This window comes from Salvia miltiorrhiza, chromosome 1 (genome assembly GCF_028751815.1).
Source record: "Salvia miltiorrhiza cultivar Shanhuang (shh) chromosome 1, IMPLAD_Smil_shh, whole genome shotgun sequence".
Taxonomy (NCBI): Eukaryota; Viridiplantae; Streptophyta; class Magnoliopsida; order Lamiales; family Lamiaceae; genus Salvia; species Salvia miltiorrhiza.
In genome coordinates this window covers 70838915-70861621 of record NC_080387.1, presented here as the reverse complement: position 1 = coordinate 70861621, position 22707 = coordinate 70838915, and the positions used below count along the sequence as shown (strand labels likewise).

Sequence of the window (22707 nt, the reverse complement as noted above, 5' to 3'; positions counted from 1 at the left end):
AGAGGGCTATGTTAGCATAAATTAGAGCTTTTGAAGAAGTGATAAAATTAAAAGATTGTTAAATTTGCTTGTATCAAACATTTTTTTTTTTAGCGAATGATTGTATCAAAAATTAATAATGCTTAGTTTACTAGCATCTTTAGGTTCAATTCGATGTATCCAGTATTATTAAAATATTGATTTGCAAGTTATTAATTAGTACAAGTAGTATTTTCTCGTCAACAATAAAATAAATAGAGTTGATATTGCTCGTCATCTCTTATGAAGACAAAAATATACATCCTGCGATACTGTTAAAGGCAGAACAACGCTGCTTAAGCCCAGAAAGGATGCAGTACAAAATCGAAGAAGCCAAACACTACAAAGCCCAGTCCGACATGAAGGGCCCAATACCTCCCTCTCAATCCAAGACTAGAAGATCAACATAAAGGTATGAGAATAGACATGAAGAATTATAGTTATATTCTAAGATTAAATAGAGTCATTTTCCTATTACTATAATTTATAGATATTACTTAAAGTACATGTAAAACTCTAATGTAAAGGCATGGTCAATCATAGCTTTCTTGTTCATATAGACTCGCGCATAAATCAAATACAAAGTTCCACATTCCATTGTCATTTTTTGTGTTCTTATTGTTTTCCGTTATAGGTATTATTTTTGGGCACAACAATTCCATAATCTTAAATGGTATGTTATCTTATTTTATTCAAATAATTTGCGCACGAAGATTAAGAAATATGTAAAAAACACGTTGTTGTGGGACGAAAATATTAAGTCGTTAGTAGCAAATTTGACACATTATGCCAATTACACCATTACACTAAAATAATAGGCCCCAACAATTCTAATCCCATTAAAAATAATAGGCCTGTTACACAAGGAAAGCCCAAAAGAAAAGCACAAGCACCCAATTCGCCCACACACAGCAGCAGCCGTCAGATCAAAATACTATACGCCAATCTCAACCGTCAATTTTAGGTCAAGCAATTTGAACCTATAAAATCTAATTCGCCCATCCAAATTTCTCACCAGCAGTTTAGGGTTTTAGTTTCTCGTCTCCGTCCACGCACAGAAAGCCCCAAATCTGAATCGAAGAGGTTAAAGTGACGGCGACACCGCTGTCCGCCTTGACTTAGCCACCGCCGCTCCGTCTTGGCCCTCAGTTTTGTACCTCCTCTGTTCATATCTAGGGTTTCGTACATTAGACTGTTGTTGTAGTTCAGAAGAAATGGCCCCCAAATTGTCAAAGAGCGACAAGAAGCTTGCCTACGATCAGAGGCTCTGCCAATTTATCGATGAGTACACTCAGATTCTGGTGGTGTTTGCCGACAACGTCGGTTCAACCCAGCTCCAGAACATCAGGAAAGGTCTGAGAGGCGACTCCGTGGTTCTCATGGGAAAGAACACTATGATGAAGAGATCTGTTCGCATCCACGCTGAGAAGACCGGGAACAAGGCTATCCTCAACCTGATTCCTCTCCTCGTTGTGAGTTTGATTTTCCTTTGTTTGATAATTTTTGTGTTATAGTATGAATTATGTGCATTTAGATTGAAAAAGAGTATCGAGATTACATATAGGTAATTTATTTTCTAATTTTTGTTTCTATTTGGACAGGGAAACGTTGGATTGATCTTCACCAAGGGTGATTTGAAGGAAGTCAGTGAGGAGGTTGCCAAATACAAGGTGAACTAAACAAACTATTTAATTTTTTTTTTCTTTTCTATCGGTTTTAAACTGTGTGTGGTTAGTGTCTGTGACGTTTAACTTTGAAATAGCTATTGTTCTTGTTTTACCTAATTTTTCTTTCCAAATTTGCCTAGAATTTAGAATTTCTTAGATTCCATATTTTTATGTTGGGATTAATTTTGTCCTTTGAATCAGATTACACTGTGTACGTTTGTTCTGATAAATTTTTGCATTAACCTGTCGAATAGTTCATCTTTCCGACCGCTTTACTTATAACAGTTAATTATCGTTATTGAGAGCTCAGCATTGTTTAATTTAGTTAGAAATTTAATTTTGTAGTAATGCTCAATCTAGTAACTGTTGTTTTCTAGTTTAATATCTTCATGTATTACAAACTTTACTCTTTTAAGTAATTTATGTCTTTGACCTGAGCTGATTCTTGCCCTGAAATTTGATACATGGAGAGCTCATAATTTTTTTTGCTCATAAATAATACACTGCAATCTTTATTGTTGATAAATCTATGAATTGATCTGGTGTGCGGCATGTGCTATTGAGTTAACACAAGCTGTGATTGAGATGATCCATAGGAGTGATTTTGGAGCTGGAAGTATAGTTTCATGTTTCAGATACTTGTTTAATGTTGAAAAACTTTTGATTCTATTTTGCAAATCCGGAACTTTTACATGTCTTGCGCCCTTTATAATACTAATATAGTTTTTGTCAAATATTTTGCTCACAAACAGGTTGGAGCGCCTGCTCGTGTTGGTCTGGTTGCTCCAATTGATGTCGTTGTCCCTCCTGGCAACACTGGTCTCGATCCATCACAGACTTCTTTCTTCCAGGTATTTTGAATTGAATTTTCTTGTTGTTTGAAGTACCTCCCTTTCCTTCTCTTAGTTGCTTATGTTTGTTCGAATGCTTCCAGGTTCTTAACATCCCCACCAAGATTAACAAGGGTACTGTTGAAATCATCACCCCTGTTGAGCTTATCAAGAAGGGTGACAAAGTGGGTTCCTCTGAAGCTGCATTGCTTGCGAAACTCGGGATCCGTCCCTTCTCTTACGGTCTCATTGTCACCTCTGTTTATGACAATGGAACTGTTTTCAGTCCGGAGGTGCTCGACATGACTGAGGAGGACCTCATTGAGAAGTTTGCCATTGGTGTTTCCATGGTTACAGCCCTGTCCCTGGCCATCTCATACCCGACGCTTGCGGCTGCACCGCACATGTTCATCAATGCCTACAAGAATGCATTGGCCATTGCAGTTGAAACTGATTATTCATTCCCTCAAGCTGACAAAGTCAAGGAATTCCTTGCCGATCCAAGCAAGTTTGTTGTTGCCGCTGCCCCTGCTGCTGCGGATGGTGGTGCTGCTCCTGCCGCAGCTGCTGCCAAGGAAGAGGAGAAGAAGGATGAGCCTGCGGAGGAGTCTGATGATGACATGGGTTTCGGTCTCTTTGATTAAGTTGCAAGTCTGTTTCTTTTTGAATTATAGTATCTCGTTTTTTGAACTTTTGATGCATTGTTTAGACCTGTTGCTGGAACTTGGATTATTTTGATGTTTATTAAGTCATCTGTTGAAAACATTTCTGTAGTTTTTTACATTTGATCATACACTTTTATTATTATTATTTATATAGTCTAATAGAAGAGTCAAACTGCATGCGCTGTATTATAAAATTTTAGGTAATTTAGCTGTGTGTCAAATAAGGAAAATATTCATTTAGATCTTAGATAGAGAAAATCGATGTACTCTATTTAATTCTTGATGCCATTCCGTATTTTCAATAAAGGAATAAAAGAGTGGAATGATAACAATAATCATTATTTTTATTGAGTGTTTGGTTTAACAATGTAAATGAATCAGTAGTAAGGAATTCCCTTTTTTTTATTTCTCCTCTATTTTAAGGGGTAACAAACTGGGTGATTCAAGTAAGGGTAATGATTATCTCATTACTCAAATCAAACAATAAGTAATAGATTCAATTATTTGATTCTCTTTCCAACCTCTAAAAATACCCAACCAAACGTGGGCTCAATATCCAAACTCGTATTCTAGTAAATAATGAAACAGCCCATCAATCACACCCACTGTAATAGGCATAGCCCACCAATACTCTTTATAGGATACAGCTTAATTTGGACCATTTATATAGGCTATGAAAGAAAAAAGGCTCGTCTTTAGCTATGTTGACAATACGTATATTTATAATGCGTATGAATTTTATAAACAATACTGCTAGAAAGAGATTCTTTCTTCTTTTTGTTTCTTTTTTCAATTTCAAGAAACTCTTCATGTTGGTGAAATATAATCTGGAGTTTCGGATGGACAATGACGTTTCATATTATGGTTTGTTTATAAAGTACATTGTGATGACATCAGTAGCATTTTAGCATCACAATACAATTATTGTGTTTAAAACAACTTTATTTTTTGTTTAAATATGAAATTAGGTAAAGTTTTCATGCTTCGCATATTCAGGCTAGGCAATTTCTCTTGTACATCCAGTTATATGATACAAACTGTCCGGTTCGACCGATTCAGTTAGGTCCGGTTTGTCAGATTCGTTTTTTCTATTTTTTTATGACACTTTTCAATCCATCTAAAAAGTATCATTTGCATAAATTAAAAGTATCATTTATTTTTATATAAAAAATTATTTGATTCTATAAAAAATATTATTTGCATACATTAAAATTATCATTTTTTGTTATTAAAGGTGTCATTACAAATGTATAATGTACTATTTTTTTTATATAAAGTATCATTTGCTTTTATAAAAATATTATTTGTGAAACACCATTTGTATTTAATAAGAACGTTATTTGTTATCAGTAAAAATATCATTTACACAAGTCAGACATAAAAAAATGAAAACAAAAATAAATGTGAGTCAGATCGGGTCAGACGAGTTTGGACGTGGATCTGGGCAGGGTCAGATTCATCCGCACCATGCGAACGGATGTAGAAGACCCATATCTGTGGGCATCACTAGCTAAAAATTTCCACGCATTTCACTTTGTGTATAAATTAATTCTCTAATTTATGATAGTTCATCATAAATCCTTTTCCTCTTCTTTTTTAGATAGACGTCTTACACTCACAATAAACTTACTATAAGTATCAAGTTGTATAAGTCAAGTCAGTCCCTCCAAATCGTCTCATAAAGAAAAGGTCAGTTCTTGCAAAAAATGAAATAATATATGGATGAGGCCATTGAAATTCACATAATTTGGAATCCGATAATAGCGAATGAGATATGCTCGAGAGGACAAAAATTGAGCAGCATGTGCATTTCGAGTTATTGTCACATGGGCAGGTGCCTCATTATCTCAACTTTTCCCATATTTGATGTTTGCCCATTTTGTCAAATTGCAATAGTTTCGATATTTTTATACTTTATCAACTCGTTCCATTATTATTGACTTATTTCTATTTTTGATAATAATTTTACACTATAAACAATATGGTCTCACACACTTTTACACTATAATCTTATATTCCTATATACCCGTGTTCAAAAGAAATATGCCAATTATAATGGGATGGAGGGAGTATGATGCATGAGCTAAAGCTCGTGAAGAGAGAAGACATAGGAATTTAAAAACTTATCAATCACAAAATCATCGAATCTTGGGAGGAAATTTTGATCAATATGACCACAATGTATTTTTATAATGGGGAATTGAATAGGAGATTCCCACACAAACTCAAGGTGAAGGATACACGTTATTTGGTCTAATTATAAGCTTGTTGGAGAGAATTTATTTGATTAATCTATATTCTATATATTAAGTAAAGTTGTGAATCAAAACCTTTCTTGCCAACATGTATTTCCAATTTTTTTTTATTTATTTTTTTCAAGAAAGCTGCCAAGTCATGAATTCATATTCTCCTATGCAGTCTAAGATTCTTATAAATTTGAGAGTGTTGAAATTATTATAAATTAAAATTTGACTTTCACAATTAATTTTCTAAAAGTATTTTTAATAATCAAAAACACTAATTCGGGGCTATGTTGTCCCTTCACACATAGTAGAATTAGTATAATTAAATTCCAGTTTTGTTGGCATAATTTGCCTTCAACTAAGCAAAGTGAGTAGTGTTCACTGTTACTTCATATTTAAAAAGTTGCCAATTTAAAAAAAAAATACGTAAATAATTAGCGAGGTAACTATATTTTTCCCGGTATGAAATGTATGCGTGATATTTTTTCTTTAATTCTTTCTTTTTTGGGGGGTATTTTATTCTTGGTCACGATTGCATGGGTCTTTACGTCACCATCTGAGAAAAGTGATGCCTTTTCGATAACTCAAACCAAATAAATGGAGTAATATTATATAATTCCAGAAACAAAAAATAATGGTATTTTGTAGTTATGGGACCCACATTCCCATTAATCAGGCAATGACAAGTTGCGTGAGGAGTGAAACTTTTGATGATTGGCGAAATACAGATACCCTTTTAATAACTCTTCTCTACCTTCCTTCGTTGGGCATTCAGAATTTAACGCAAAAATTATCCTTCCATTTATCCAATTATTATCCTATCAAGATTCCCATTCATTGTATTACAATTAAAATAGTATGATACCACATCCTTATAATGCCCATTATTTTCCAACTCAAAACCACCAACAAAATTAGTCAACGCCGTGTGATTCTCACCTCATTTCAAACGATTTGATAATCATTCTTCTAATATTAGAATGTCACGACATTAAATTAGTTACTCGAATCACTTGGGAATTGAAAATTCAAATAGTATAATCATAACTTACCGCAATTCTTGATCACAAATGCTCCGATTCAATTCATAACTGAAAAACACAAATATTATAAATTTCCTCCAACATACTCCCTTCGTCTCAGCTTTTAGTATCCAGTTGAGAGTGACACGAGTTTTAATAAAGTGAGTGAATGTGTTGTGAGTGGAATAAGGGTCACACCCTTTATGTGAGTGTTAAAATAATTAAAGTGGAATAAGGGCCCCACCTACTTTTACTAAAAATAGAAATGGATACTAAAACGTGGGACGACCAAAAAATGAAAATTGGATACTAAAAGTTGGGATGGAGGGAATATCTTTTAGTTGGTGTGAACATCATAACGAAATAGCTTCAATCTTGTTAAAATCTTTTTATGTGTTGACATAATGTACAAATAAGTATGCATGCATTTTCAAGTTGTGAAAAGAAATGTTTTTTACTGGCTTGCTCGAAATAGTAGGGTGTTTCATATTCATTTTCGAAGTTTTCCTCTACCTCTGATCTTTTACATTCTTTAACTTAGTTTTTGTTGGGGATTTATGTGTTTTGTTGTATATTTGGACTTATGGCTATATGAAGGGTTTACTCACAAGATTTCAACGGGGCAGAGAGTCACTAGTACTTAATTTTTTTTAAAAAAAAATTGATATTTACCGGCAGTATATTATCTATTTATGGTTTAACGACTGAAATAATAAAAATTATGTTTAATTTTTCAATAAAATGATATTCAATGTGAAATTTAATTTCTAAAAAAAAGAAAAAGAAACATATAAACTCGATCCGGCATTACCGTCCTTTTTAATATCGGATCTATTTTCGTCATTAATGTTCGTTTTTAATTTTGATTTTTTTTTTGTAGTGAACAAAGTTATTGTGTTTTCTATAATATGAAAATATAAATTAGAAAATTCCAGGTAATAGGTTCGTCACTCATTATTGAAGAAGACTCACTTGTAACGTTCAAGTGATAGTAAGGGTGAAAAGGAAATTATATAATTTCTAGATATGATTAAAACGAAAACTCTTATAGATATATATGCAATTTTAGAATTCAAAAATATTATAAACATAGACGAAGCATAGAGTACAAATATCAATAAATGAAGTATATGTACACAAGTTCATTAGTGAATGATTTAATATAATATTGATGTAATATATAATTTATTTATTTTTTATCCCAGTCTCATAAAATTAGAAAGAACAAAAGAAAACTAATTAAATATAGTTACATTTTCTTGAAGCCAAAATATATAGTTATTCTCTTTGTTCTAATTTAATAGGCCATAAGTGTAAATAATGAGTAAATGTGAGGATATTTATTATCTATTGATTTTTCATTTTAGAAAGTGGCATATTAAAATGAGACGCTCAAAAAAATGTGGGCTATTAATTAATTTATTTTTGAAGCTAACATTGTCTACATTTTTGTGAACAATAATTTAAATACACCTATTAACCATTAACAAAAATGAAATAAGCTACAACTGAATTGGTTTATCGTTGATTCTCTTTTAAATCAATCAATCCGAAAAGTTCACCCTCTTCAATTATAGATTTTTTTGCCTACATGATAATGTAATTGATATTCTCATCAATCAGATATGTTTTTTTCTTTCTTTTCCCCCTTTTCCCCAATTTTATCTTGTCTCTAAAGCAGCATATAATTATAATGCAGTGGCTGGGCTCTCAAGTAAACATCATATCAAGTGTAAGGATTTTTTTTTAGTTCTAAAAATTAGAAACTCAAATTTGTGTCAAAATAGTATTATTTGAACTTTAAAAGACAAGAAACAAGAAATCTTTTACATGTGGAAAAAAATGGATTTAAAATAGCTTTAAATGCTTGTTGAGAATGATAACATATTCCTTCCTTGTAGAAAGAGAGCACGCCTACAAGATATCAAGAATTTGTTGAACAATCGAAAAAATTTGGTGGCGGATATGTTTGCTTCTAATCCAAATCCATAAAAACGGAGGCCAAAAAAGTATATAAAACCAAACAAGAAAAGAATCGGATAAGTAAACTTTGGACAAAATCATTGGATAATGTTCTCAACCTATCTTTATATCATTTTGTCCCAAACGATGACTATATGCCTATGTGCTAAAGTTTAATTTGGTAGGGGAATTGGCTTTTACTTTATTAAAATCATTTTGTTTTAACATTCTTTTTCGTATTTGTATTTCACTTACAAAATAATAAATTGACAAGAGTGGATCATCGTGTTTCGGAACTAGATTAAAAAGATATGTAGTCTAAAAACACCCTCACTTGTGTTATTGCAACATTTTACCATTAAAAAAAAAAAAAAAAAAACTATTTTTCGTCAAATTTAATTTCCGGTGTATAGCATGGGCCTATAATGCATATTGGATTTGTTTCATAACCATTTTTTTACTGCATATAAAAAAAATACGTTTTGGACTTTCAACATAATTTTTTTTTTTTTTTGATAAGGGAAAAAACTTTATTAAAAAAAAGGTACAAGAAGTACCGAAACAAACCAAACAGCATGAAACAAAAAGAGAAGGAGAAAAAAACAGGGAAAGCCAAGACACCACAAGAACAAGCCTTAACCATGCAGACTAACAGCTGCGTTCCATCTGCTAAAAACTGAGGTGGGCAGTTTCAGATTGAAAGCCAAGCTCCAGCCCCAAATCCTTGTCTTGATTTCAGAAACCATTCTCTCCTTAATCCAAGAGACTTTCAACATAAATAAATAGGTAATTTTGTATTTGTAATTTATAGTTTTTTTTTTAAGTCAAGCTACAAGTTCCGGAATTGTGAGATTTTTGACATATTATTCCCTTATTTGTCCGACATTTTACGTTAGTACCGGTCCTAGATAATTTAGTATATTTGGGGAGAGTGCATAGCAATGGTAAATTATACAAATAAATAAATAAATTTTAAAGTCCAAGCTCGAACACAGGATCTTAGACAATGAACATTAACTACTTATCATTATGCTACTAGCTAAACTATACATGTGAGATATGTGCGACTCTTAAATTTAACAAATAATATTCTTTTCAACACGAAATTTAAAATATTAGTGTTTTAAGTGTGTTTGGTAATAACTCACAAAAAATGCACTTGATAATAAAATGAATAAGTGATTAGATGTTTCCTTACTTATATTTATTTTATATAAGCAAAATTGATTAATTTAGTTAAAATAATCTAAAAATGAATATTGATCAAGTTAGCTGGACGGAGAGAGTATATCGTAAATATGTTACTCGTCCCTTTTTTTTTATATATATATGTCGTTTTAAGATGAGGCACATCAATTAACAATTTCTTTCTTGTACCCAAAAAATCTCAAATAATGATAGTTAATCCATTGGATGGAACTTTAAAAGAAAACGGCGTGCATGTATCATATTCATTGGGGAAATAAAATGAATTTAATATACATAAATATGTGAATTAAACGAGGATAGTATTGGCAATCAAAATCAAAATCTTGTAATATCCTGTAGGTTAGCCAATATCACAAAACGTACGATATTTAATAAAAATGGCGGGGAGTATAATGCATAAAAAATACATACTTCCATAATATAATAAATTTACTGATTTTTTTATTATTTATTTTCTTTTAAAAAAGGAGTTATTTAATTTTTCTTAGAACTTTATAAACGGGAAGCGACATCAATCGCGGAATTTAAGATCGTTATACCATTAATGGTGGCATAGTCAATACTAATCTGAAATAGTAATTTTCTTTTTGTTTTGGGAGCCTAATCTGAAGAGTATTTTGATTTGGAAAATCTAGAAAGAAGGAAAAATCGAAGATGAGTTTTATTTCAATAATTGCGGCTTAAGCGCAGAATAACGTTTGACATGTTGTGTCTAGAGACAAGAGAAAAATGGTGACCCTAAAAAGAATTAGAGAGAAAATTGGTCGAGAAAAGAAGGGCATAATCGGAACAACACATGCTATGCTTGCCCCCTAGGAAACCAACCACGATATATATCACTTTGACACGCTTACTGAGTCAACCCCCTACGACTTTCCAACCAAATCCTATGTTTTTGCAACTGTAATTATCTATCTACTTCTCCATTCATAAACACCCTCTATCCCATTAAGCTTGTCCCATTTAGTTTCGGTACAATTATTAAGGAGAATATTATTAATGTTTTAAGTGTGTAGGTAATAAGGTATATATTAGTAATTGATAAAGTAGGAGATGAAAGGTAATAAAGTAGGAGAAATAAAATAATAAAGTGATAAAGTATGAAAGAGAAAGTGATAAAGTAGAAGAGATGAGATAATTAAGAATTCTTATTGTTTAGCTAATTATTAGTACTATTTATAGAAATGGAACAAAATCAGTGGAACAAACAAAAAAGAAATACGGAATAAGATCAATGGAACAGATGAAGTACTTATCTATTACTACTATCTTTAATAAATTCTTTTATTCGATGACGGGTTAATGATCCAATCTTCCCAACTTTTAATGATTTTATCAATTCATCCAAACTTTTAAATTTATCAATTACAATATTCTACTCCCTTCATCCCGCTAAAAGCGGCCACATTTGTTTCGGCACGGAGATTAAGAAGGGGATTGTTATGTTTTAATTGAGTGTGACCCACCAAAATTAGTGAGTAATTTTTAGAAAGTGGCCTACAATTGTTGACCAAATTAGTGAGTAATTGTTGACTTAATTAAAGTAAACTTTTGCCATTTTTAGAAAGTAGTCACTTTTAATGGGACACCCAAAAAGGAAATGTGGCCACTTTTAGCGGGACGGAGGGAGTGATTTTTTTACGTTTTTATTAACTAGTACTATTCTCTCTATCCCCCAAATAATTTTATAGTAAGAAGAACATGAGTTTTAAGACAAAATTATTAAATGTACTTAAAGTAGTGAAAAAATATTATAATTAGTACTCCATCCGCCCCACTTGAAATGACTCAATTTTTATTTTGGGTTATTCCACTTTAAATGACTCAATCCAAATATAAAAATATAACACTAGTTTTTGGATTGTCCCACCACCACTTTACACCTTTATCACACAATTCTTAGTCTCCGTACCCAATTTTTTTGATTTATTTGAAGCAGGACGGAGGGAGTATTAGAAGTTGTGAAAAAAGTGTTATAATTAGTAAGTGGTGAAAAAGAAAAATATAAGAGTAAATGAGGTATTATTATTAGTGGATAGTGTCCTAAAGTAGAAAAAAGGTTATTTCAGTAATGACCAAAAAGAAAAGGTAGGAAATTATTTGGGGAATGTAGAGAGTACTCCCTTCGTCCCATGAAGCATGACACAGTTGTTTTCGGCACGGGAATTAAGAAATTAGTATTTTGTGTGTTAAGAGTGGTAGGTGAAAAAGTGACAAGGTGGATAAAGGGTAATTTTTTTGCCATTTTTAAAAACATGTCAAGCTTCGTGGGACAAACCAAAAAGGAAACTGTATCATGCTTCGTGGAACAGAGGGAGTATATCTCAAGTCTCAACCTTTAAAACATGAGATTAAATTTGTTATAGGGTATTAGGTCAAGACTCATAAATCATGATTAGTTATATACTCCATAACTTAATTTTGAAAGTATGTATCAAACAATATCATAAGATTAATTTTATTTAATATTTTTTTAAAAAAAAGAGATTAGTTTTATTTAATCTAACAAATCGAACTGACCGTAATAAATTTTTTATTGTAAAAGGAGAGAATTTTAAGAGACTTTGAGTTAAAGTAACACAATTTCATTATCTAATGGAGATTTGTCTTGTTGTTAAAAGATGGAGTATTAATTTCTCAATGTTTGAGAATTTCAGATGGAATATTATTTTCATTAATTAAATATCTTATCTAATTTCTCATTTGGGACGATGCTAAAACCAAGTATATACACAAAAGTAACAAAAAATTATTTTAACATATTATATTGAGAGATGGGGGTAATTATTTAATACTTATTTTTTTTAAGGAGCAAGTGTAGAACCAAAACTAATTTCAAAAGCCTCGTCATCAAAATAACAGCTGTTTTAGGAGGTGTTCCACGCGAATCAGATAAAAAGGTGCTATCTAAAGTGGAAGAAATTTGAAATCACGGCGACGCCTGTCTCTATCTGAACTTGCAAGCCAAACAAGCCCTTGTAAAAAAAAGCTCAACTGCAAAATCTAAGCGATTATTTTTCTCATTAATTGTCGTAGGAGATCTGGCACCGATGAGCCAACCATCTTTGGCCACGGCAACTGGGCCACACGTCACCACTACATCCACGTGGCCGTCCATGACTCGCACGTGCTGGCCCCCTTATTTATAATTTGTGGAAAGTAGTATGTATGGTATAGTAGTTGGGCTGCCTCAAACTAAATGCACTTTGAAAAATATATTTTTGAGGAGATGAGTGTGGGAAACTCATTGCAATTGCAATAATAGCATTACTTGAAAGATAAAAGAATAAAACTGTGTAATAAGTAAAAATGTCATAATTCTTGAGTTGTATATGAGAAATACTTTTTGTGTATATAAACACAAGCATTTATGCTAAAATTAAATGAAAAGATTTAAGTATCTTTTGATGTTGATCCATCCGATCAAATGATATGGCCGTCCTGAAGGGAAGATGATCTAGTTACTGATTAGATTAATTTTTTACTAATAGCTGTCAAATAATTATATTTTTCAAAAAAAATCTTGTTTACAATCGATAGCTGTCAAATTGATTAAATATAAAATACTTTCACAAAAGACAAGAAAAATCATCAACATAAAAGTGTATTTAAGTGTTGAGCATAGGATACTTGTATTTATAAAAGAGGATATTTTTTATATACTTCAATTGAAGGAGTAAGGCATTTTAAATTTTCGCTCATAAAATATTATTTCACCGAATATGGGATGGAACAATGAGGACCTTAGATGAGGTGTCATCCCTTCTCATAAGTGTGAATCAAAATGGCGGAAGAAATGCATATAAATATATTATTTCTCATTCTCTATATATTTAAACAAATAAATAAATAATATATACATATATAAATGATATATGTATGCTTATCGATAAAAATATACTCCCTCTTCCTCTTTGGGGACGACACGAGTTTTAAGGAAAATTAGTAAAGTGTATTGATAGTACAGAAAAATGTGTTATAATTAGTATTGAGAGTGGTGAAAATATGAAGAGGTGTTATAATTAGTACTGTGAGTGGTGAAAAAATGAAAAGTAAGAATAAATAAAGTATTATTAGTGGTATGGTAGTTGTCCAAAAATGAAAAGAAAAAAGACGAACTTATTTGGGGGACGTCCCAAAAAGAAAAAAGAGAAACTTATTTCAGGAACTCCCCCTTCCCAACTCCCCCAACTAAAACAAAAATGCATTTAGAGAAGATGAAACCTTGATCACCCATAATACAAACATTAACATTTATCACTACACCACATTAATGGAATTAAAATTTTCTCGTAATAATAAATTTATATAAATATATAGTACTATTATTTAAATTTTGAAACCCCCAAATTTTTTACCTAATCCCGCCCACCCTAAGCGCCTTTTCATTATGCATCGTAATGCTTTTAAATTTAAGTTTGTAACAAAAACAGTATCTCGGTAGTGTTTAATATTAGTATTAAATTGTGATATTTATTTTATAACGCAATTCTCCCATTTTGGACGCATTTGTACATATTATGGATAATGTTATGAAAAGAGCAGCGTCAAATAGTGAAGATGGGGACCACGGAAACGAGGAATGAGGCGCAATTTCTCAAAACGAAGTGTGAAGACCGTTTAACGAATGTTTTCGCCCGCCAAACTTTGAAACTGCGTGTGTGTGTTTTTTGGTCTTCCCTTATCCCAAACTAACGGATACATTTCCACTCTTGTTCCACGCTCGGACCTTGTCAAATGACGCTTTCGCCCTTGTTCTATTTTCTTTTATTTTGAAGCTAAAGATGAATCATATTAACTATGAAATATCATCCTTGTTCTATTTTCTATTTTCAAACACAAAATATTCATATTTCATTGCCCATTCCATCCCTCCAACTCTTTCTTTTCCATTATCTCTTATTTAACCGACTTAATTGCAAATATATATATATATATATAGGGTTAGGTTTTATTGAGAAGCTCAAATGTTTTGAGAAGCTGAGAAGCAATCTAATAGATGAACATGTCAATTAATTTTTATGAACACGGGTTTGATATGGGGTTCGATCCTTGGTGGTGGCGTATTTTTTAACAAATTAAATAGATTCGTATGTTCGTCAATTATATTTGGTTTGTTCAAAGAATTTATTGATCCGGGGTCTAATTGTCATGTTCATCAAAATGTACTGACATGTTCATCTATTAGATTGCTTCTCAACTTCTCAACACATTTGAGCTTCTCAATTGAACCACTCCCTATATATATATACATATATATATAGGGGGCCGCTCCAATGAGACCCCCTAATTTTAGTAAGATCTAGGGCACGATCTGATGCGTTTATTTTATCAATCATATGACTGATATTGTATTTGGAGGGTGATTTTTTTTTGCAGGGTTCGAATCCTGGAGGGAGCAGAATATTTTTAATTTTGTTATTCATCAGTATATACTGCATTATTCATCAGTATATACGGCCCTGTTCATCAGTATATATGTCTTATTTATTACGAATTTTTTAAATTTTATTTTTCATCAGTATATACATCTTGTTCATTAGATATATGTTTTGTTCATTAGTATTATATGTCTTATTCATTGTACTCATGTTACAAGAAAAATATGGGGTCTCACTGGAGCGCGCCCATATATATATATATATATATATATATATATATATATATATATATATATATATATATATATATATATATATATATATATATATAGGGGGCCGCTCCAATGAGACCCCCTAATTTTAGTGAGATCTAGGGCACGATCTGGTGCGTTTATTTTATCAATCATATGGTTGATATTGTATCTGGAGGGTGATTTTTTTTCGCAGGGTTCGAATCCTGGAGGGAGCAGAATATTTTAAATTTTGTTATTCATCAGTATATACTGCATTGTTCATCAGTATATACGGCTCTGTTCATCAGTATATATGTCTTATTCATTACGAATTTTTTAAATTTTATTTTTCATCAGTATGTACATCTTGTTCATTAGATATACGTTTTGTTCATTAGTATTATATGTCTTATTCATTGTACTCATGTTACACGAAAAATAGGGGGTCTCACTGGAGCGCGTCCCTATATATATATATATATATATATATATATATATATATATATATGACTTCTCAATTTTTGACTATTTCTAAAACAACTCAAAATGTTGATTTTTTTTTTTTTTGAATTGAACTCAAATTGTTGACTATGAACAGCAAAGTTTTCAACTTTTCTTTTCTCCTTCCTTTGTGTAATTTAAATCATTATTTATTTTTCTTTTTTTGAAGAATTAAATCATTATTTCTATTTGGTACTATAAAGTTTGACTATGTATCATTCCGGATCAGATGCTAAAGAATAGCGTTAGGTGCTATTATCCAGCACTACTACTCGTAATACTTGTTTCCTTCTTTTAATTATTGTTGTATTTTATTTTTTGATAAATTATATAAGTAAATAAAGAAATTTAAAGACTGCACGATGGAGGATTCGAACTCAAAATCTTAGGTCTTTGGCATTAATCTCCTACCTCTAGGTCAACACTCGCACACTAATTATTGTTGTATTTTTTGCTTCTAAGGAATTTGGCCAAGAATTGAGCTAAGATTTGTTGAATTTGCACTATTGGATCAACTTAATTCGAGTAGATTACACCTCCTAAGTTCAATCGAATTATTATACTACCATATGGTTCATGTTAGGGCTTAAAAGTAGACCATCTTCCACAAATCTCTCTCTCTATATCTCCATCACAATTTCGATTAAAGTAGTGAACTATGCATGCATGGAGACATAAAACAAAACAAAAAAATTGTTGAGACGAAAGAGTATTTACCAACAATATTACTTTCATCGTTCTACATGCATATTAGTTTGCTTATATATACTCCCTCCGTCCCGCCAAAATTGAAGCGTTTTTTTAGCATGAGATTTAAGGAATTAGTGTTTAATTGTTTAAGTATATTTATATTTTGTGGTTAAGTGGTTATCTATATAATTAGTGATTTTGATTATTTTTAAATTACTCTATATTTAAATCTATTTTGGGATGTTCCATTAAAATTCTCTCATTTACATAAAAGACAATATTTAACTCTTGAAAAGTTGTGGGCTCTATCACTTATATTCAATTTACACATTATCCTAAATTTTCGTACTCAACAGAATTGAGCCGATTTTAGTGTGACGGGAGGCACTATAATTTTTGCCACAAAAATAAAAGTAACTCAACTTCGTTGGGACAACCCAAAAAAAAAAAATACAATTCAACTTTGCTGGAATGGAGTGAGTAATATATTTGCTTGATAAAACTTAGTTGATCCTTGTAATTAACACAAGAATTAATTAGACTTTTGACATAGAATATATTCGAGGAGAACTAATGTCGAAAGAATATCCTTCAGGAACGAGCCCAAAACTAAATACAAGAGAGAAATCATTTACATGAATAAGATTCTAAAAGGAAAAAATAAAATTAAAGAGAGACCAAATTTGGCTGCATTGCTTACGTTCTTACAACAACATTTAGGACAAAAGTTCATCCGTAATACAACATTTAGGACAAAAGTTCATTCGTAATACAACATTTAGGACAAAAATCTGCTTTGTAAGAGCATATCCTTTTTTACTCAACACTTAACTACATAAATCTTTGTCTCATCATCTACCATTTTATTTAACAATCTCGAAGCATATTCTCTTTCAGTGCTGCTGGCCAACCAAATTAGGAATTTATTAATCCTCATATTGTCTTTCTTAATTTGATAATCCATTTACAACGAAGATAAAATAAGACGATCCGAATATCCCTTCAATTAACTTGAACACTAACTTGAATTGCTATAGGTCTAATTGATGTCATTATAAATTAGCACAACTAATTAAATGACTACTGATATAATATTGATTTCTCTCGTTTGGACAATTATATACCTTTGGACATGAAACACCTCATTTCGACTCTAATAAATAAAATGAATAAAAATCTATATCTATATATAAAAGTAGAATCGTTTCCAAAAATAGTAAGCTGTGCTTTCTCATCAAAATTATTTTACTATTTTTGGATTCGAAAAAATTATTTATTTATTTATTTTAGTACTTAATACACCGAATATTTTTGGAGTAGTACTTTTTATTTTTACTAATTAATTAAATAATTATCACCGTACATTACACACGGGAACAAAACTAGTTAAAAAAACATACTCCATCATAGCTATTTCATATATTGATGATAAGGCGGTTTATTAATTTATTTATTTTTCTATAAAATTTTCAGGTTTTATCGCGTAGTCAGTTGATTTGCACCTAAAAAGGAATTAGACAATGTAAAACAGAAATTCTGGCAAAAAAAAAGTGCCAGTTTCAACTCGAGTTCCAAAACTTTGGACTTTTAACAGTTGGCTGCAGTCCTTTTCACAAACAACACTGTGAACGTATAGTTGGCTCTAGTTTTCAAGTTTTCATTTTTTATTTGATAAAAAAGATTAATATTGGCTCTAGTTTTCAAGTTTTTCTTTTTTTATTTGATTGAAAAGCTTGTTATATACTACTATATTTAGGTTAAATGGCGATTCGGTGGCTTCCACGAAAATGATGTCCATACATACTATATCCTAAATTTAGGAAAAGAATTTAATGTCCCTTTATTAAATGATCAAAATGAAAAAGACAGAGAGATTAGAGCAATAAACGAAAGATCCTAATTGGGAAGCATTCATGGAATAATCATAGTACGCAATCCCCAATCAACTCCAATTACTCAACCTCATGTGGACCAAGTCTTTATTTTTTAAAATAATAAATAATGCATTTAGTTCTTCTTACTGTACAAGATTTTATTTATCTATAAGTCACTACATATAGAAAACATGTTAATATTTTTCATCTTCTTATATACTTTTATATGTTGTTCTATATTTTTTTGTATTTATAACTTGCAAAGAAGGCACGATGAATAAATTACACAATTCAGAAATTAAACTTAATAAAATCCTATTTATAAAACATTAGAGCAGTACTCCCAGCAGAAATTCCAAAATTATGCTCATATATTCCTCCCTAAAGCTTCCCTATTTAATTTTAGGAACTCGATTTTATAAATACATACACCAGATCTCCTATTTTCTACATAAAAACAATAATTATATGTGAGCCCTACTAATTATAAGCTTAAAATAAATTTAGGGTGGGTGTAAATTTAAGATTGAATTTAGGCAGGTGTAAAATTTTTTGTGGGCCCCATCCAATTTAGGTGATCTGATGGATGCATTTTTTTATCTTATTTTCAATTGTTTTAGCTTAAATTTAGAGTTAGTGATGCATTTAGGTGATCTGCTGGGAGTGCTCTTAGTAGGATATGAATATTAAAACTTTTAACTTCAAGGATACTGATCATCTCCAGAGAGACTACGCGTTCCACTATTTGATTTACAATATTTCTTTATTCTCATTACAATATTTATAATGAATTTGTATGTTCCGAGTCGATAAAAATACTAAAATTGTTTATATTTATCCGGGTAAAAAATAATGATATACGCAGTAGTGGCAACCATCCCTAACACATACTCCGACACGCGGCAGTAAGGTATTGGGTGGAAGGCCAGCGAAGCGTAGTAGGTTATTTCCTCCACGAGCAGACTTAATTGAAATGCGAAACATTACACGACCGTGGTCCAATTTCCAATCCAAGGACACATTCGTCAATTTAATAATCCACAACCTACTGCGTTAGGTATATCCGTATATGGATAAGCTTTCAAAATACAAGAATTCTCATTATTAATTAATTCCATTCTGAAATTAATTAAATAATAATAATTCCCACCGCCGCGCCTTCACAATTTCTTCCACACGCCTTTCCCCTGTTTCTGTCCCCCATTTCCCCGACTCCTCTATATATACCCTTCCCCCCTCATTTCCTCTTCTCAAACCACAGATAACAATTCAAATTCAAATCAAAAATCAAATTAAATTGTGGGGATAACGTTCATGAGCAATGGTGGATTTGGATTGGAAAACTAAGATGATCGGCTCCGAGATCTCCAACAAGTCGCCGAAATTCTCCAACAAGCTCCAGATTACGATTCCACCGCTGAAGCTCCGCCTCGCTGAGCTGGCGGCGGCGTCGGACTCGTCGTGTTCGGCGTACGAACACTATCTCCGCCTTCCGGAGCTGAGGAAGCTATGGGAAGCTACCGAGTTTCCTGAATGGAAGAGCGAGTCGGTTCTCAAACCGGCTTTTACCGGCCTCGAGATTACCTTCCGGTTCATCTCGACCGTTCTGTCCGACGCGAGGCCGTACGCCAACCGGCGGGAATGGCGGCGGAGGCTCGAAGCTCTTGCGATGAGCGAGATCGAGATCATCGCGCAATTATGCGAGGACGACGAGGACGACGGCGAGACGCGAGCTACTATTCCGATCGTGGATCTGTCATCCTCCGCCGGCGCGCTAGCGCCGACGAACAGCTCGGCGGAGGTGTGGAAGATGGCGGACGACACGGTGGTGGTGAGCCACGTCAGCGAGGAGAGCCTGCTGCCGCAGCTCGCCGCGTGGCACAAGTTCGAGGACGTGGCGCGGAAAATCCAGTACGCGATCGAGTGCCAGATGCAGGGGTGCCCGTACACGCTCGGGTTGGGAGAACCGAACCTGAGCGGCAAGCCAAGCCTCAATTACGACCTCATCTGCAAGCCGACGGCGGTGCACGCGTTGAAGAGATGCCCCATCGACGACGTCGACTCGAAGAATTTGGAGAACCGGACGCTCTACTCCACGCATCAGGTTCTCGAGTCTTGGATCCGAGTCGCCAAGCAGCTACTCGCGAGAATCGGCGACGAGATCGATTCGCGGCGCTACGAGAGAGCGGCGAGTCATTGCTGGTTGCTGGAGAAGGTGTGGGGGATCATCAATCAGATAGAAGATCTGCACCTGTTGATGGATCCAGATGATTTCCTGCGGCTGAAAAATCAGCTCATGATCAAAGCGACTTCCGATTCGGAGCTCTTCTGCTTCAGATCGCGCGACCTCGTCGAGATCACGAAATCGTCCAAGGATCTAAAGCACACGGTGCCGACGGTTTTGGAGGTGGAGGTTGACCCGACCGGCGGTCCTAGGATACAGAACGCCGCAATGGAGCTGTACCGGAGAAAGGAGGAGTTCGCGAAAATCCACCTGCTGCAGGCGATGCAGGCGGTGGAGGCGGCGGTGAAGAGATTTTACTTCTGTTACAAGCAGCTGCTGGCAGTGGTCGTGGGGAGCTTGGAGGCGAAGGCAAATGTCGAATCCGGCGATCTGTTGAGCCAGATATTTCTAGAGCCGACCTACTTCCCGAGCTTAGACGCTGCAAAGACGTTTCTCGGGGAGCGGTGGAGCCATGAGGCGGGAAGGTATAGTCCCGAGCGGCGGCGGCGGAGTGCTTCGTGAATCGTGACTCGGTGGTGAGTTCGGGCGATGACTCGTCCTGTCGACATACGCGCACGCACCTATGTATTAGTCAAACGCGAAGGATCTAGGCCGTGGATTTTACTACAGAATTATTATTGGTTGCAATCTTGTTATCATTTATTTTTTCGTTTGTAAAATTTTGACTCACAATTTTGTTGAATTATTTCTATAGTACACGTGTTAAATGTAGTTTGTTCGCGTTTGTATATAGTATGAAGAATCAATTATTTTCTGAATGTCTGATTGTGATCAACTATCGATCGAATTTTAGTTTCACGAAAAAATATTCTCTGGACTTCATGGCAATCCCTAAAGCTTGTGCAAACTTTTGGTGGGGCAGACAGAGAAAGACAGACAAATGCACTGGACTTCATGGCAATCCCTTTGCAAGCAAAAATCTAGGGGCGGAATGGGTTTTCGAGATTTGGAGGCCTTTAATCTGGCGTTGTTGGCTAAACAAGCATGGCGCCTTGTTAAATTCCCGGAATCGCTGGTGGCAAGAGTTTTGAAAAGTAAGTACTTCAGAGAGTGATATTATGGAGGCTCAACCTTCATCTATTGCATCATTCTCATGGAGATCCATCTGTTGGGGCAAAGGTTTGCTTGCGGGTTGTTTAAAGTGGAAAGTTGGAGATGGTCGAAGTGTTAGAGCCTTTCATGACCCGTGGATTCCGGGGTCTGGTACCGGGTTCGCTGCTGCTGTTGAGCCCAATGAGGTTAATACTCGTGTCTCGGATTTCATTATGGCTGATAGGGAGTGGGACCTGCCAAAGCTCAATGACTCTTTTCAGGAGGCTTCGTAGAATGATTCTAGATATTGGATTTTTGACGAAAAGGGCCGTTTTTCGGTGAAATCTGGATACCTTGTGGCTATTGGGTTCTACGATCCACACCCGACAACCACGTCGGCTCCCGGTGAGTGGTGGAGTTTTATATGGGCTGCTAATATACCTCCTAAGATCAAGATTTTCATGTGGAGAGCTCTTCATAACTGGATCGTTGTGGATGTGAATCTCTGTCGCCATCATGTTCCTTCAACTGGTATCTGCTCATGGTGTCATCGGGATTGGGGGACGACAAAGCACTGTCTCTTGTTCTGTGAGAAAAGCCAGCAGATATGGAAATCTTCCCCATGGTGGTATTTTTTGAAGAATAGCAAGCACCTCAACTTTGAAGATATTTGCTGGAAGCTCTACAAAACTATTTCGATAGAGGAGATTGAGCTGTTTTGTGTTAATGCATGGTGGATTTGGAAGCGCCTTTGTGATGAGAAACATGGAAAAGCGGTGGATGGGACCGAGGATGTGAGCCACAGATGTGTGATCTTTTTGAATAATTTCCAGGAGGCTCGAGGCCGAGTGTTAGAGCAGCATCAGATTCTCCCTAGAAAAGGCGACAAACGTTGGATTTCGCCGAGGAAAGGTGTCACCAAGCTGGATGTTGATGTATCTATTCATGAGGGAAGAAATATTACTGGTGTGGGGTTCATCCTTCGTAATCACGAGGGCAAGCCTGTTGCAGCGGGAGCTCAGAGAATAGGCCGGACTCAGACGACACTTATGGGTGAACTCCACGCTTTGTTGATTGGGATTGGTTTTTGTCTTCAGAATGATGCCGGTCCCATTGTTCCCTATTCTGATTCTAT

The 22707-nt window shown here is 34.0% G+C and overlaps 2 protein-coding genes across 2 annotated transcripts; both read left to right on the top strand.

The window, feature by feature from the left end:
• Nucleotides 1-352: 352 nt before the first annotated feature.
• On the top strand, nucleotides 353-3280 carry LOC131005689 (60S acidic ribosomal protein P0). The gene is made up of 4 exons (XM_057932720.1): nucleotides 353-1490; nucleotides 1620-1688; nucleotides 2438-2536; nucleotides 2620-3280. Exons 1-4 carry the CDS (start codon nucleotides 1233-1235, stop codon nucleotides 3157-3159), a joined length of 966 nt encoding a protein of 321 aa, XP_057788703.1. The 5' UTR covers nucleotides 353-1232; the 3' UTR covers nucleotides 3160-3280.
• Nucleotides 3281-19302: 16022 nt separating this feature from the next.
• LOC131005688 (nematode resistance protein-like HSPRO2) lies at nucleotides 19303-21298 on the top strand. Its single transcript, XM_057932719.1, has one exon. It carries the CDS (start codon nucleotides 19617-19619, stop codon nucleotides 21039-21041), a length of 1425 nt encoding a protein of 474 aa, XP_057788702.1. The 5' UTR covers nucleotides 19303-19616; the 3' UTR covers nucleotides 21042-21298.
• Nucleotides 21299-22707: the final 1409 nt, after the last annotated feature.

Bases quoted from the DNA above. Each gene is read 5' to 3' on its own strand.
- LOC131005688 (XM_057932719.1), top strand. From the start codon at position 19,617: ATGGTGGATTTGGATTGGAAAACTAAGATGATCGGCTCCGAGATCTCC.
- LOC131005689 (XM_057932720.1), top strand. From the start codon at position 1,233: ATGGCCCCCAAATTGTCAAAGAGCGACAAGAAGCTTGCCTACGATCAG. The intron at 1,491-1,619 runs GTGAGTTTGATT...CTATTTGGACAG, and splicing joins ACCTGATTCCTCTCCTCGTT to GGAAACGTTGGATTGATCTT. The intron at 1,689-2,437 runs GTGAACTAAACA...GCTCACAAACAG, and splicing joins AGGAGGTTGCCAAATACAAG to GTTGGAGCGCCTGCTCGTGT.